Genomic DNA, 17,220 nt, shown 5'->3' with positions numbered 1-17,220 from the left:
CGTGTTCGAAATGGCTGATCAGTGAAACGACCCGTCCTGATTTGTCATAGACGCTTGCTAAAAAAATTGAATGAGCAAGCCTTCCTTCATGACCCCGGCCGCTGTAAATTGGTATAGAATCAGCTTGATCAGCTAACCCCAAAAAGTTCTGGAAAACAGTTAAAGACCTGGAGAATAAACCCTCCTCCTCACAGCTGCCCATGTCCCTTAATGTTGATGTGGTTGTTACTGTCAAGAAGCACATGGCTGAGCAGTTCAATCACCACTTCATTAAGTCAGGATTCCTATTTGACTCAGCCATTCCTCCTTGGCCGTCCAACATTTCCTAATCTACTACCCCTTCGAATGAGACTATCCCCAATGTTTCTCCCTCTTTTTCCCCTACAAAGTTTCTCCCTGCAGGCAGTCACTGAATTCATGCTAAAGGAGCTCCTTACACTTGACCCCAAAAGAAACATCTGGGTCAGATGGTTTAGACCCTTTCTTCTTTAACGTTGCTGCCCTATCATCGCCAAGCCGGTCTCTCCTTTCTGGAGAGGTTCCCATTGCTTAGAAGGCAGCCGCCGATCATCCTTTACTTAAAGGGGGAGATCAAGCTAATCCTAACTTTTATAGGGCTATTTTAATTTTGCCCCGTTTATCAAAAGTGTTGGAAAACTTGTCAATAATAAACTGACTGGCTTTCTTGATGTCTATAGTATTCTCTCTGGTATGCAATCTGGTTTCCGCTCAGGTTATGGATGTGTCAGTGCAACCTTAAAGGTTCTTAATGATGTCACCATTGCCCGTGATTCTAAGCAATATTGTGCTGCTATTTTTGACTTGGCCAAAGCTTTCGATGCAGTAGACCATTCCATTCTTGTGGGCCGGAAAAGGAGTATTGGTGTCTGAGGGGTCTTTGGCCTGGTTTGCTAACTACCCCTCTCAAAGAGTGCAGTGTATAAAGTCAGGAAATCTGTTGTCTCAGCCACTGCCTGTCACCAAAGGAGTGCCCCAAGGCTTAATCCTAGCCCCCACGCTCTTCTCGATTTACATCAACAACATAGCTCAGGCAGTAGGAAGCTCTCTCAACCATTTATATACAGTCTTATACTCAGCTGGCCCCTCCTGGATTTTGTGCTAAATGCCCTACAACAAAGCTTTCTTAGTGTTCAACAAGCTTTCGCTACCCTTAACCTTGTTCTGAACACCTCCAAAACAAAGGTCATGTGGTTTGGTAAGAAGAATGCCCCTCTCCCCACAGGTGTGATTACTAACTCGGCGGGTTTAGAGCTTGAGGTAGTCACCTCATACAAGTACTTGGGAGTATGGCTAGACGCTACACTGTCCTTCTCTCAGCACATATCAAAGCAGCATGCTAAAGTTACATCGTAATCACTCCTCTTTCACCCCAGCTGCCAAACTAACCCTGATTCAGATGACCATCCTACCCATGCTAGATTACTCTCGAGCAGCTAGATGTCCTTTACCAGTCGGCCATCAGATTTGCCACCAATGCTCCTTATAGGATACATCACTGCACTCTATACTACTCTGTAAACTGGTCATCTCTGTAAACCCGTCGCAAGACCCACGGGTTGATGCTTATTTATAAAACCCTCTTATGGCTCACTCCCCCCTATCTGAGATATCTACTGCTGCCCTCATCCTCCACCCGTCCTGCCAGTCACATTCTGTTAAAAGTACCCAAAGCACACACATCGCGGGGTCTCTCCTCTTTTCAGGTCGCTGCAGCTGGCGACTGGAATGAACTGCAACAAACTCAAACCGGACCATTTTATCTCAATCTCTTCATTCAAAGAATCAATCACTGACAGTTGTGGCTGCTTTGTATGACGTATTGTTGCGTCTACCTTCTTGCCCTCAGTGCAGTTGTTTGTACAATGTTTTGTGCTGCTACCGTGTTGTTATGCTTTGTTGTCATGCGTTGCTAGGTTGTCGTCGGTCTCTCTTTATGTAGTGTTGCCTCTCGTTGTGATGTGTTTTGTCCTATATTTATTTGTATTTATTTTTAGTCCCAGGCCCCTCGTCCCCGCAGGAAGCCTTTTGGTAGGCGGTTAAGTTGTTCTTAACTGGCTTGCCTAGTTAAATAAAATAAATAAAAGTAGTTGCCTTTGTAACCAAACAAACAGACTTGCTAATTTAGCTAATCATCAGTCCAAGCTTGCTTGCCATTATGAAAATCGAAATCAACAATGCCAATAATATTTTCAATTCAAAAGCAGCTCAATAGAAAATCTATTTTAGACACATGATACCGTGTGTTAATTAGCAATATATTTTTAAAATATAAATGGGCAAGTCAGTTAAGAACAAATTCTTATTTACAATGTCTGCCTACACCGGCCAAACCCGGACGACACGGAGCCAATTGTGCGCCGCCCTATGCAACTCTCAATCACGGCTGGTTGTGACACAGCCTGGAATTGAACCAGGGAGTCTGTAGTCGTCAAGATGCAGTGCCTTAGCCCGCTGTGCCACTTGGGAGCACCGTATAGGGCCAATATACCACAGCTAAGGGCTGTTCTTATATGACACATCAAAGAGTGCCTGGATACAGCCTTTAGCAGTGGTCAATTGGCAATATACCACAAACCCGGAGGTGCCTTATTGTTATTATAAACTGATTACCAATGTAATTAGACCAGTAACAATAACTTATCATACCTGCAGTATACGGTCTGATATACCACACCATTCAGCCAATCCGCAGTCGGGGCTTAAACCACCCCGTTTATAAAGGGAAATAATGCACTTCAATCAAATCAGAAACAAGTATTCAACAAAGCCGTGGTACTCAGAACGCACACTGGACGCTCTAGCCGAGAAGTAGGGTTTATCCGAGCGTTCTGACCTCACAACTGCAGTCAAGCACTCAAGCCAACTGGCTAACATTGGCTAGCTACTTCCAGACAAAATGAGAACACCCCTAGCAGAGCTGATTAGGCTGTTTTCATATTATCCAGAGCGTTGGTGACTAACTGTGCTGCTGGCAACAATTATATTACGCTATTTTTGCCGACGTTTACTGACACCCGCCATATTCAACGAGTGTTGAGCCTTCATAAATTAATCAGTTATTCTGTGCTCTGACACTCAGACGAGAGTGTTCTGAAATCGGAGCAGTTAGCCAGAGCGAATTTACATACTCACCAATGTAAAAGTGTATTACTTGGCAGCGTTTGCCGGTATACTAGCTAACATAAAATTATTTAGAAAACATTAGCAAGAATTGACATTGCCAGCAAACGGAGAATGTGTTCAGCAGACATAAATATACACAATATGTAAAAAAAAAACAGTTCCTCGAAAGGTCGATCTCAAACTAAAGCAGGGATAGCTTGCTATGGCCCACCACCTATTACCAGACTTGGTCTGAATCCCCCAGTATCCCCAATACAAAACTGATCATGGTCACAGAGAAAAAAGGGACACGTTTAATTTTGCCACTGAAAATACATAGTTTAAGAAGTTTACGTTATTTACATATTTGGAGTTGAAAATGTGATATTTACGTTTCCCTGTGAGCTACGTTGTCTATCTGCACTAGCTAGCTAACGTAGCCAATCGTACTTACTAGTGGATCGGGGTATCTGGGCCTGGTTACCCAGAAACATATTACGGGTAAGATCTTAGCTTTAAAATGTTTTTGTGTAAACGGGCCCAGATCTGTTGCTGGTTACCTAACAGGCTACTACAGTAACTAGCTAGCAGTACGTCGTTTGACATCTGTCGTGTCGGCATCGGGGATTAGTAAACTAACTAGCAGTTTTATAGTTGGTCTTAAAATAACTTTTTATCGCATAATGTAGCTACTTACATTAGCTTTGAAGACACCCTATGCGAACCCACACTGACATATTCACACACGAGACCAGGAGAAGGCTAGCACGGCTAACATTAACTTAGCTACCTTATCAGAGTCGAGTTCGGGGTCAGCCTGGCTCAGTCGGTACAGAAATGATTTCGGATCTCGGCACAGCGTCTGTCGTGTTGTTAAGAAATAGGTTCCCCCCACGTTCAAGCGAACCCATTTGGAAGCCCCGTTACTGGGTGACTGGGGTTTTTCCCAGGGAGAATGAGTCAAACAGCTCCGATAAACGGAACCACAAGTATCGGCGCTGTTTTCTGCCATCCCCTCTTCTCTGCCCTCCGGTATGACTGAGGCTGTTGACAGGAAGCCTCTCCTCTCCAGTTAAGTAGGCTGTCTCCACTCCATCCACAGGCGATACCACTCCTTTCCCTCCACCTACTAGCTGTCTACCACTCCACTTCATCAACAATAACAGAATATGCATTGGGCCAAAAGCAGAATTAGTTCAGAAATATAAAATATGACAACGCATAAAATCCCTATCATATTTATATTGTTAAAAAATGTTTAGACATTAAAATCAGGTGGATACAGTATAACTTGTTATGATTGACCAGCTAGCCCTGTTGGAATGGTAATGTACGCTTTCTTACAAGCCTTTTATATTGCATTTACATTTAAGTCATTTAGCAGACGCTCTTATCCAGAGCGACTTACAAATTGGTGCATTCAGCATTCACCTTATGACATCCAGTGGAACAGTCACTTTACAATAGTGCATCTAAATCTTAAAGGGGGGGGGGGGGGGTGAGAAGGATTACTTATCCTATCCTAGGTATTCCTTAAAGAGGTGGGGTTTCAGGTGTCTCCGGAAGGTGGTGATTGACTCCGCTATCCTGGCGTCGTGAGGGAGTTTGTTCCACCATTGGGGGGGCCAGAGCAGCGAACAGTTTTGACTGGGCTGAGCGGGAACTGTACTTCCTCAGTGGTGGGGAGGCGAGCAGGCCAGAGGTGGATGAACGCAGTGCCCTTGTTTGGGTGTAGGGCCTGATCAGAGCCTGGAGGTACTGAGGTGCCGTTCCCCTCACAGCTCCGTAGGCAAGCACCATGGTCTTGTAGCGGATGCGAGCTTCAACTGGGAGCCAGTGGAGAGAGCGGAGGAGCGGGGTGACGTGAGAGAACTTGGGAAGGTTGAACACCAGACGGGCTGCGGCGTTCTGGATGAGTTGTAGGGGTTTAATGGCACAGGCAGGGAGCCCAGCCAACAGTGAGTTGCAGTAATCCAGACGGGAGATGACAAGTGCCTGGATTAGGACCTGTGCCGCTTCCTGTGTGAGGCAGGGTCGTACTCTGCGGATGTTGTAGAGCATGAACCTACAGGAACGGGCCACCGCCTTGATGTTAGTTGAGAACGACAGGGTGTTGTCCAGGATCACGCCAAGGTTCTTAGCGCTCTGGGAGGACACAATGGAGTTGTCAACCGTGATGGCGAGATCATGGAACGGGCAGTCCTTCCCCGGGAGGAAGAGCAGCTCCGTCTTGCCGAGGTTCAGCTTGAGGTGGTGATCCGTCATCCACACATGCAGAGATGCGATTCGCCACCTGGTCATTTTGTATTGTATAAATGTAACACTATGCAGAAAACTGATGGAAATATACATTTGTAATGTTTCAGCAGTCATGTATTATGTCAGGTTGTAACAGAAGACATGAGGCATGGTATTATTGTATGCCTAAATCCCTACATGCTTTAATTACTGGACTACCAAGCATTACGTGGAAAATTCATCATTCAACAACTACTGACCTAGCGCACAAACAATCAGAGAGAATGAACAGAATCATTAAATTATCAGAAATATGATTAAATCACTGAGCAAATAGAAAATGTATATGATATAGTAAGAAAAAAGCTGTAAAATATTATAGTTTACAATAATTATTCACATTCAAAGGCTTTACATCTCAATACATACACAACATGGCCCCTGAACATGACTTCAATCCAAATATGATTCATATATTAGAATTTAAATAACACAGAATGAACTAGAGGCTAAACAATAGCCATCAAATAACCTTATACAAGAATAAAAATACAAAAACTGTATCCTAATATCATTGCATTACTTGCTTCAGATTTCAATAATACATCGTCTGTACATCACAGTTCTAGTCGGTTACAAACCAGGTAGAGTATTACATACACAATGTAACCGACTTGCCGCCCAACTTGATTTAAAAAAAATTCTAACAAGAGAAGCAAACACTTTCTATAGTGTTTCCTTACTTTAGAGACAGATACAGCAATTTCATCTTATTTGGATCAGATACCCTTTAGTTGATGTTCAAGCAAGTTCAGCCAAGCCAGAGGCTATTATTCACCTGCTCCAGTCGCACACACAGACTAAGAGCTGGAGGAATATCTCTCGAGAGGACCTTAAGGTAATGTCAGAATTTGAAGTATTACTATTATACATCTCTCTAAAAAATAAAAGAGCAAAAGTCAAATCGATCGATACATATTGGGCCAGGTGTCATGTAAAAAAATGACAGGGACATTCCTAATGAACCTTGATAACCCTACGAGGCAAAGCTGACAACTTTCCCTGGGACTACAGATGCACTATGATTGCTTCCAAGAAATGATAGTATTGTGGATGTAACTCTTGAAGCTTTCATTATCGCCAAAGATGTTCATAATGGGGTAGTCAGCATTCTGTTGTTTTAAACAGGACACACTGAAGATTAACCATCAATCCAACCAAATAAAACAAATTATTCAAACCACAAAGAAATAGCCAGTGAATGGTAAAGAACAGCCAAATAATTCAATATTATTATCTATGGTTGCCAATGCAATCAAAATACCCACCTTAGCTTTAATAAAACTATATCTCCAGTGCCCTGGGAGAGAAGCAGACAATGCTATGCTAAAAAATGTCCGTGCAGGAAAGCTAAGCGAGTCTTATGATAAGAGTACACGCTAGTGGCATGTTCACCCCCCCCCCCCCCCCCTATTTGCAATGTAATGGTTTACTATTAGGGACTGTTCTCACAGTCTCAGTGTATGGAGAACCACACTGAAGCAATTGAGTGCTATTCATATCTATGCCTCACTTTGGGGACCAGCGCTCTGCCCTGAAACATTAACATACAGACCCAAACCGGACTGCAAACAGTAAGTACCAAGAGCATTGAGAACCAATTCATATATACACTATGTGGACAATGGGGGTCTGACAAAAATATACTTTATTGGGTAAGCCCCTAGTTGCAGTGTGATACTGAACCAGGCACTAGTCTATAGTACGTGTGTCGAGTTCAGGTAAAATTACAGAGGGATACAATGTTGGATTAGGATCTGGATTGAGTATCATACTGTATTGGGATAAACTCTAGTGTACGAGCAATGCTGGATTGTGTTTTGTTATGGTTGAAGAAGGAAACCAGCCCTTGCACTGAGATGGTCTTAAATGGTACCTACACCAGTGAAATTCTACAAAGCCTATCCTCTCTCTTACCCCAGCAGAATGTATAAAATGCTGATGTGCATGGAAGCAGTAATCATCCACATGAAAAAAAAATCATTAAAAGCCACACAGAGCACAAAGAACAAGCAAAGCAACCCTGAATCCCATGGTCTTTTTTTCCTATTGGTTCTGCTCATTTCAGAAAAGGAAAATAAACAAGGTCTAGATGCCAGCGTCTCTAAAAGAGTTTGTTTACATTGCGGTGATGAAGGGCCCTAAAGAGGATGTTACTCTGCGATTGGCCTCAGAGCTTGGAGGAAGGAGTGGCCGCAGGAGTAACTGCTCTCCTATAGGCCAGGATTCTGGTGCTTGTGGTAGATCTTTCTCCACACTTCCTGGATTTTCTTACACCACTTGTCAGCGTTTCCACTGGGATCCATCAGATAGTATGTTCGATTGGGCTGTAAACAAATCACAACAAAGATTAAATAAAAACATCCAAAGCTGAGACAAAGTCAATATTGTTTGACAAGAAACCTGAGGTTATGTAATAATGTTAGTTTGAAATATGATTCAGCCATTAGTGTCATCAAAAAGCATGAATTGCAGTTCACAATTACCGTGTGGACAAAGAAGGTCTTGAAGTTCTTGGCCTCTGGGCGCAGCTCGGGGGACCAGGGGATCTCCCCCTTCAGGACCTTGTTGACAGGGTCCACGTAGTACAGGTGTGGCCCTTCTGTAAGGAGCAGCTGCCTCCGCCGAGCAAACAGACCCTGCAATGGAGTCATGAGACGTGGCATGAGATGAGCACCAGAGGGAGCTAGTGCCAGGCGTAATGTTCCACACCAGAGGTGGAATTAGCTGCTGACCTAGGATCAGCTTTCTTCAACTCGAACAAGTGAAACTATATACAAACATTGCTCTGAAAAAGACTACTTTTATGAACTTATTTACTTTGAGTTAAAAACTAAAATGTGGTGTAAAATATTCAATACCACTGGTTTGGCTTCCACTCACCTTCCTTTTATCCACTGGGCCCATTTTCAGGATCAAATTATTCTCAACAAACTGGTGCCTGTGTAAGTCAGTGTAAGGGTTACGAGCAAGTACTCCCAAGCAAATAAAAGCAAAGTGATGTAAACAAAGTATTTACAAAATGCTCAAAATACTCAAATACATCAAATTCTCATTGTCAATGCAAATTAAACAAACGTGAATAGGAGAGTGTTTCAGAGTGGGGCTTACCAAGGGTTCCTACTGGTCTGTTTTTCCAGCAGCAGCTGCTTCTCCTCCTCAGAGAACAGCAGGTCCAGCTCAAATGAGTTGTTGTCCAGGTCATGGATGTACTGCTCGATGTTGCTGCTGGACCTCTGCGGTGCTGGGGGAATGGTATCGGGCGTGGAGAGCGAGTGGGACGAGCTGGACTGGGCCACCTGCATGCTGCTAAACTGGCTCAAGAGGTCATCGTACTGGGGAAAGACAGGAGATGTGGGCAGAAGGTAGCAAAGTTGGTTTAAAGCATGGGCTTTTGCATGGCACAAATATATGGATCCCTTGATGAACAGCATTCTTTAAAAATCATCACAAACCACAATGACATGGAGGCCCGTTCCATTTTGCCATGTTCAATGTATGTGTGGAAGTGTCTCACGTTTCCATAGCAGTCCTCGTCATCCTCGGACATGGCTGGCAGGTATGGAGTGAGCTTAGGGGGCGTCTGCACATGGAGGTCTCCCCAAGAGATGGTCTCGAAGAACGGGTGTCCCCTCAGGGGTTCGTACCCTCCCATATCCTCGCAACCAATTCTCTTGGAGGGGTCCAGCGACTGAGAAACAGAATCACGTTCACTGACCCAAAGCCCTCAACTCTTACTATAACTAACTAAACCAGTGTGTGGATGATTTAGAGATACACCATAATATGGATCCTCGTCTGCAGTGCTGATATTACAGAATTACACTGAGTTTATTGATGAAAACATGACCTACCAAAAGCTGTTCAACGAGATCCTTAGCTTTGGGAAAGAACTTCTCAGGGAATTCATACTCCAGCTTGATTATCTTCTGGAATATTAGGTACTCGTTTCTGGTCCAAAGTAAGCACAGAAGTCATGAGGGGAGGAAGGAATCCAGAGAAAGGACAGTGAGTGAAGTGGAGGTAAGAGCTACCCCATAAAACATAATATCCAGATAAGCCTATCACAGAAGCTAAAACAAAAAGGTGAGAGGCCAAGAGCAGCCATCGTGCTCTACTTACCCAGCTCTGAAGGGTGGTAGCCCAGCCACTAGCTGATAAATGATGCATCCCAATGCCCAGAGGTCAGAGCTGAAACACACAACCAGTTGATATCAATATAATATCCTATCAGAGAACGACAGACATTCACTAAGTGCATGGGCAAATAATGCATTGGCACAACACTCAAAGGTTCTCAATTGTATAGAGTCCCAGTTACCTCTTGCAGGCCGATTTCTCTGTCAGCAGCTCTGGAGACACGTACTGCGCAGTTCCTACAAAGGAGTTTGCTCTTGCTGCAAAACAAAAAGAAGGGTATTAACATGACAACACACTCAACTTGAGACTGATCAAATGTGTGTATTAAAAGTAAGAACATAGTAGAATTGTGGAATGTTCAGGTAGAAATAAATCGCAATGAATGCTTCATGTTGATAAAAGTCAAGTACCTTGTTTGCCATCTGAAGATAACTGCTTTGCTGTTCCAAAGTCTGTTATTTGGATGTGCATGTCTTCGCTCAGTAAAATATTCTCAGGTTTAAGGTCTCTGAAAGACAAAAAAGGAACGGAGTCAACCTACATTTTTAAAAAGGGATAATTTGTGTAAAAAGGGGCAGCAAGTTTAAGTCACTTTATTTATACAAATGTACATTTATAAAAATTGATAATCGGGATAGAAATTCAACTATGATAACTTGTAACATATCATTACAGATATACCGGTTCTAACATTAATTACCTGTGAATTATTCCCTTCTCGTGCAAATATTCTAGTGCAGAAACAATTTCAGCCGAGTAGAATCTAGTGCAGGTCTCATCAAAAGAACCGATTTTGCGAATATATTTCAAAAGCTCTCCATTCTTAGCATAGCTAAGGCCAAAATCTAATAGCAAGTTAAGGAAAACTACTCATCTCAAAGGAATTAATAAAACAAGAAAACATGTTCACCATAAAACTAAACAAGTTGGTGATGCAGTCAGGCTCCAAGTCATCATGGTCTGTTTTTAAAGGATACACAACTTTTCATCATCTTGAAATGTAAAGTACAGTTTGACGATGAACGGATGATCTAGGTTGGACATCACATCCCGTTCTCTTTTCACGTACTGCGCCTTGTTCTCCTTCATAATATACCGCTTCTCCAAAATTTTTACTGGAAGAGAAAAATTACAAGTAAAGTTGAGGGTAAATACCGCACAAAACACAAAGGGATCAACAGCAACTTCACACTTATGACAATCCGTTAAAACAAGTATGACACATGGAAGCCAAGTTCTTTTAATAGCGAAATTACAACTTACTTGCATATTCTTTTGCCGTTGCACGTTCTCTTGCAAGGACAACCTATAAAACATTTGTTTTTTAATAGACTTCATTCAGAAAGTATCCAGACCTTGAATCTTCCCACATTTTGTTATGTTACAGCTGTACTGTAAAATCGATTCAAATGTCCCCCCACCTAATCTATACACAATAACCCATAAAGACAAAGCAACAACAAGTTTAGAAGTCTTTGCAAATGTATACCAAAAAAAAAACAGAAATATGACATTTATTCAGACCGTTTACTCAGTACTTTGTTGAAGCACCTTAGGCAGCGATTACAGCAGAGTCTTAGGTATGACGCTACAAGCTCGGCACAACTGTATTTGGGGAGTTTCTTCCATTCTTCTCAAGCGCTGTCAGGTTGGATGGGCAGCGTTGCTGCACAGCTATTTTCAGGTCTCTCCAGAGATGTTTGATCGGGTTCAAGTCCGGGCTCTGGCTGGCCAGTCAAGGACATTGAGACTTGTCCCAAAGCCACTGCTGCATTGTCTTGGCTGTTGGCTTAGGGTCATTGTCCTGTTGGAAGATGAACCTTCACCCCAGTCTGAGGTCCGGAGCAGGTTTTCAACAAGGATCTCTGTACTTTGCACCGTTTATCTTTCCCTTGATCCTGGCTAGTCTCCCAGTCCTTCCACTGAAAAACATCCCCACAGCATGATGCTGCCGCCACCGTGCTTCACTGTGGGGATTGTGGCAGGTTTCCTCCAGATGTGATGCTTGGTTTCATTGGGCCAGAGAATCTTTCTCATGGTCAGAGTCCTTTTGGCAAACTCCAAGCAGGCTGTCATGCGCCTTTTACTGAGGAGTGGCTTCCGTCTGGCCACTAACATAAAGGCCTGAAAGGTGGAGTGCTGCACAGATTGTTGTCCTTCTGGAAGGTACTCCCATCTCCACAGAGGAACTCTGGAGCTTTATCAGATTGACCATTGGGTTCTAGGCCCTTCTCCTCCGATTGCTCAGTTTGGCCAGGCAGCCAGCTCTAGGAAGAGTCTTGGTGGTTCCAAACGTCTTCAACTTAAGAATTATGGAGGCCACTGTGTTCTTGGGGACCTTCAATGTTGCATAAATGTTTTTGTACCCTTCCCCAGATCTGTGTCTCGTCACAATCCTGTAACTGCGCTCTCCGGACAATTCCTTTGAGCTCATGGCTTGGTTTTTGCTCTGACATGCACGTTCAACTGTGGGACCTTATATAGACAGGTGTGTGCCTTTCCAAATCATATACAATCAATTGAATTTACCGCAGGTGGACTCTAATCAAGTTGAAGAAATATCTCAAGGACGATCAATTGAAACAGGATGCACCTGAGCTCAATTTCATGTCTCATAGCAAAGGGCTCGAATAGGTATGTAAATAAAGCATTTTTATTAAATTATACATTTGCAAAAATTCCAAAATTTCTATTGTGTGTAGATTGATGATATTTTAAGTCAATTATAGAATTAGGTTGTAACAAAATGTGGAAAAAGTCAAGGGGTCTGAATACTTTCGAATGCACTGTACATTGTTATTAGAAAATATATTTCTACAACTCACTCAGTAGACCACTTCTTCCCCTGAGTAAATGATGTGCCAGGTTAACTTAAATTCCATTGAAACTACTCAGTCAATCCTTATCAACTAGCAAGAATTGAAGATGAGTCACTGGAGTATATGACCACAAGAATGCTTACATGTAACAACACCTATCTAGGGCTAATTCATAACTGAAATGGAATAATGGTCTGCTTACAGTTGAGAAGGAGCCCTCTCCCAGTATCTTCCCGAATTTGAAGTCCTCTGGCCTCTTCTTGCGCGGCTGAGGTGCCTGCTGTGCCCGGAGCTCGGCGCCCAGGCTTGCAGGTTTTCCCGGGGCCCGGGACTCTGAGGTGGGGCCCTCCATGCTGGTACAGTGGCTGCTACTTGTGCCTGGGATGGCACGTGGCGAGCAGGAGTCAGGCTGATTTCTTACCATTGATGGATGTGGACAGGAACAGATGACCACGCTGGATTGAATGGGCACAACATCATACTGTATGGGAGAGGTGGGGGGGCATTAGGTGACATTACTAAAGGATGTGGGTGAACATGAGGAACATACTGGGCATAATTGTCTAGACTTGTCTTCATTTAACATTAGGTTGTCATTCTGGCATTACCCTGTCCCTAAACTCTGGGTACTTTGAAAAAACATTGAGGAAACATCTAGGCTTATGCCATGTTCAGTCACAGACAGTCCTTTAAGAATGTAGGTGTGAACAAAAAGTTCAAGCTCTGCTCTCTGGAGGGACTGAGGGCCCCATGAGGAGGCAGGCTAACTCAAGCTACACATGTGCAGGAAATGCAGAACACATTTTGTTTGAATGCATTCAGTTGTGTAACTGACTAGGTATCCCCTTTCCCCCCTACCAAACCGTCAACATGTGCATGAGGGAATATAATAAAGACATGTTCTCTCACATAGAGTCTAAACTACTTTAATCCCCACTGCCAGGGGATACAATTCCCATAGCACCTTTGAGTCATCCTTCATGTTGTTTCCAATTTTATGTCTGGGAGGTGTTTGAAAACAAATCACTGCCTCTCTCTTGCCAATAACTGGCAGGGCTCCCAGCCCAAGTAAGAGCAGCACATGTTTGGAGAATTCAGATGGGAAGTTGAGGTAAAATAATAGTTGTGGGGGGCTTGGGCATATCTTTAAGCTGACTGAATATTATATTATATGTACAACCTATGGCATGTTCCACTCCAGACAATATATGCTTAGTTGAGGATGAGGCAAAACGTCAAAGTATTAATTTAACGATGTGGACATTCAGCCTAGAAACTAGCTATTTAAGTTCAATCATGACCAGTAAGTGAACTCATACCCTATGTTCACTATTGAGCAATTTAACAACTCAGTGTGGAGATGATTCTTGTGGACAAAAAAAAACGTGAAGTAGATTTTTTTTTTAAATGCAGAACTCAAACCTTTCCCTGGATGAAAAATCCAATTTAAGTCCTCCAATCAGACACCAAATACTCAAGTTTGACGATGCATTTTTTAAAATAAATTAAAGACAATATTAACAAAGTTGATTGACTGGTAAACAAAAATATTATGTGGTGCATTTTCGCTAGCAAGTAACGACATCGTTAACTAACTAATGTTAAAAGCTTGTGAATGTGAGTAAGGACGCCAACGCAAAAATAGGTGGTTTCTTTTAGTGAGCAGCAAGCGTCACCAATTGTTAGCAAGCCAGTCCCTCTTAAAAATTACATTAAAACATACAAGTACGATTTAAAACACCAACCATCGGCCAAAGGAAACGCTTTCAATTCTGAATCCACTGCCAAAATATTAAACTGAGTTAGTTAACTGACGTTAGCTGGCTACCGTCATAGGCCTGGGAAATTAGAAGCTAGGTAGCAACCTAGCGTAGGTCTTTAGCTAGCCAGTTTGGGAAACGGGATTGTTTGTCAAACAAGGTCAGGTGAAATCTCGAGTTAGCCAAAGGTAGTCACCCACGAGTAATTGTTATCGGCAAACTAGCTAATGTTAGTTTGCTTACGTTACATCATGTTGATTAGGACATGCAGCTAGCTGGGGATGCAACTTCACGGGAAAGTATCAGCAGTCTGCTAGCAACTAACGTTGTCTTGTTAGCATCCTCGGCTAATTATATAGCTGAAGCGTCAGGTACTGACAAGTTAGCTTTCTAAAAGTAGCTAATGATGATTGTAAGTTGACACAGCTAACTTACAAGTCCTAATAATAGTAATTTAGTACAATAGACAAGTACTAACAGTACCTACCTAGATATGAAGTTACTAGCCAAATACCTAGATAGTGTATAATGTAAATAACTAATGAATACATTAATTTGTTCGCAATCCATTATCACAGGGTAGCGACGAATATTATTAGCTAGTTAACGTAACGTCGACGCTAGCTAGAAACTTTAACTACGTCAGGAGTAACCGCCAAGTTGGCTTGCTGGCTAGCCAGTTGACGTTACATTAGCTAGTTAAGGTTAATTAATTACCAGGAATTTCAACTCACGTTAGCGAGCTAGCATGTTACCTGGCTGCTAGATAACTTAATCGACAGACTTTGCGCGTTGTTAACGTTAAGCTAGGTAGCTAATGCGTTAGTCAGAGGTCCTCTTACCGCTGTTTGGAAATGAGGGCCCAACAGTAACACATCTCAAATGTTGTCTAACTGCCGCCATACAATACATATTGGGCAACAGCTTCACATTGACATTTGGATGAACGTTGCAATACTCACAATTTGACTTGTGGCCCTTGCCATGGAAGTTTCCCTCGATTATTTATTTGGAATACAATAATTACTGAACCTCCAATAATGGCTGCCTCTGCGCCTTCATTTTCCAACTGTGACGTCGTTCCACAACAATGTTACCAAAGACAGTCCAGTATGAAGATATGCAGAAACTGCTTCTCCAATAGAAATCCCTCATCAAACGTGTAGGCGATGTCATTGCGACCTTAGCTAGCATAGCTCATGCGCAATAAAACGTCATCGGGGGTAACGGTCGTGTCGCGCCTAACTGCGCATCTGCAGGCGGTCCGAAAGGTGCTCCTTGGATATAAAGTGTATTTTTCGTGAATAATTAAAACGTGTCAGTTTGTTACTTTCACGAGGTTGTAGTAATGAAAGGTTTAAGAGATTTGCTCTAATCTAGGTTTTGCCTTTAGAATTTGAGAACAACTTTTCACTTCTCCCTTTGTATTGCAAAAACCCGAGTCTGGTCTGTTGAGTCTGCTTCCCGACGCATTACTGTAAATATCGCGATGTTTCGCCTGAGTTTGAAAAGTATGTGACGTTCCTCAAGATGTTTATAACTAATCGCGCAAAGAAGGGAGAGGATCGGAGAGGTCGGTTGTCCTCAAAACCGCTAACAGAGGGACAGAGGTAGAAATTGGGTTGGACGGAGAGCGAGACACCTCAGCGGAAATGGAGTCCCTTGAGAAAGCCGAACAAGATGGTTGTCAGGAGTAGTACAGTATTATCATAAGAACATGTATATGAGTCTGATAAAAATCGTGGGGGGAAAGAGATGGTTTGTTAAAGAAGAATGGTAGAAAGTGTAAGCAGAGGGAGATGAAGACAGGAGGAGAAATGGAAGTGACTGAGGGGAAAGTATCGGAGATCGAGGTATGCACAGAGGGTCAGGATAAAGATGAGTCTATGACAGTATAAGTTAAGTTAATAGAAAAAGTGGACCCTTGCCTTTTTGTCTGATCCATTTGTGGTTTCAAGGTGGGTGAAAATAGAGTTGGGTAATGGGGATTCGGTGAAGGTAACCAGAAGGGGTCTAGTGATGATTGTTTGTGTTTCTGTTGGTCAGAGGGAGAATGCGCTTGGAGTAAAACAAATGGGGTAAGAAAAGTGTATTGTTTCACTCTCAAGAAAAAGGCACCAATGAAAGGAGTGAACTGGGGTAGCAGTACATATAAAAGTTGACGACCAGCTGAGGGGAAAGATTCCCGGTGTATGTGATGCTCGTCGCATCATGCAGACAGGGTGGCGAGAGTGGAGAAACAGAAGAGTCATTGTCTGTTCTTTTGAGTTATGAAGTTGAGTCTTTGCCCGACAAAGTGAAGTTAGGTTATATAAGTTATCCTGTAAGAGCATATGTGCCGAATACATTATGATGTTACAGGTGTCAAGCTTATGGGCATGTGGCAGCAGGGTGTAGGAGGGAGGGTCCAAGGTGTGAGAAGTGTGCAGAAGGGCATGAGTCAAAGAAATGTGTAGTATTGGGGAAAGTAGCGGAATGTGTTAATTGTAGGGGTGCCCATGGGGCTGGGGATCAGAAATGTCCTGTGCGAGAGAGGCAGGTTGAGGTTTCCAGGGTTAGAGTAGTGCAGAAGTTGTCATATGCTGAGGCAGTGAAGAAAGTAGAGGAAGATGGGTTAAGGGGGATGAGTGGTGAGAGTATTTGCGCTATACCAGTATAGAGGGATAGGCCAAAAAGTTATGTAAGTTTCAGTAAGATTGGATTTTTTGCATTTATAGCAACAGTTATCAGCTGCACTGCAGGGATGGAATGGAAGTCACAGAAAATTGAGATTGTGGTGGTAGCTGCAGGGAGGTATTTGGGTGTGCGAGACTAGACATCAGAAGAGTTACAAGGTGTGTCAAGTGGTGAAGTCCCATCCTTTCAGGATGATGGCATGAGGTAGGAATAAATACATTTAATTAGATGGTAGGGTATTTATTTAGTACATTTTTATTTTTCAAGCAAAGTGTGAGGGAGTTGTACTCCAGTCTAGTAGTTGGTGGTAATGCAGCAAATTGGATGCCAACTGCTGTTAAACCACCGAAGAAGGAGAGGGTCTACTTCATGTATCCACCCTTCTTTGCATCTCAACAGAACTT

At 42.9% G+C, this 17,220-nt stretch overlaps 2 protein-coding genes across 2 annotated transcripts in view; both read right to left on the bottom strand.

Moving 5' to 3' along the window:
• The window catches only part of LOC124039894 (BTB/POZ domain-containing protein KCTD5-like), a 50,004-nt gene extending 45,810 nt beyond the window's left edge, over positions 1 to 4,194 (bottom strand). Inside the window, exon 1 of the mRNA XM_046356418.1 lies at positions 3,914 to 4,194. Coding sequence (XP_046212374.1) covers positions 3,914 to 4,135 — 222 coding nt within the window. The 5' untranslated portion in view covers positions 4,136 to 4,194. The remainder of the gene's footprint in view (positions 1 to 3,913) is intronic.
• A 1,340-nt stretch (positions 4,195 to 5,534) lies between these two features.
• LOC124039893 (3-phosphoinositide-dependent protein kinase 1-like) lies at positions 5,535 to 15,395 on the bottom strand. Its single transcript, XM_046356416.1, has 14 exons — positions 15,103 to 15,395; positions 12,583 to 12,861; positions 10,825 to 10,867; positions 10,539 to 10,676; positions 10,262 to 10,406; positions 9,972 to 10,069; positions 9,743 to 9,818; positions 9,544 to 9,612; positions 9,276 to 9,372; positions 8,939 to 9,112; positions 8,533 to 8,756; positions 8,305 to 8,362; positions 7,908 to 8,060; positions 5,535 to 7,748 (listed from the first exon to the last, which is right to left on the bottom strand). The coding sequence occupies exons 1-14, from the start codon at positions 15,124 to 15,126 to the stop codon at positions 7,635 to 7,637; spliced, it is 1,692 nt and encodes a 563-aa protein (XP_046212372.1). The 5' UTR covers positions 15,127 to 15,395; the 3' UTR covers positions 5,535 to 7,634.
• Positions 15,396 to 17,220: the final 1,825 nt, after the last annotated feature.

The sequence above is a fragment of the Oncorhynchus gorbuscha genome, linkage group LG07, assembly GCF_021184085.1.
Source record: "Oncorhynchus gorbuscha isolate QuinsamMale2020 ecotype Even-year linkage group LG07, OgorEven_v1.0, whole genome shotgun sequence".
NCBI classification, from domain to species: domain Eukaryota; kingdom Metazoa; phylum Chordata; class Actinopteri; order Salmoniformes; family Salmonidae; genus Oncorhynchus; species Oncorhynchus gorbuscha.
The sequence above is the reverse complement of the archived record's forward strand: the minus strand, read 5'-3'. Positions and strand labels throughout refer to the sequence as shown.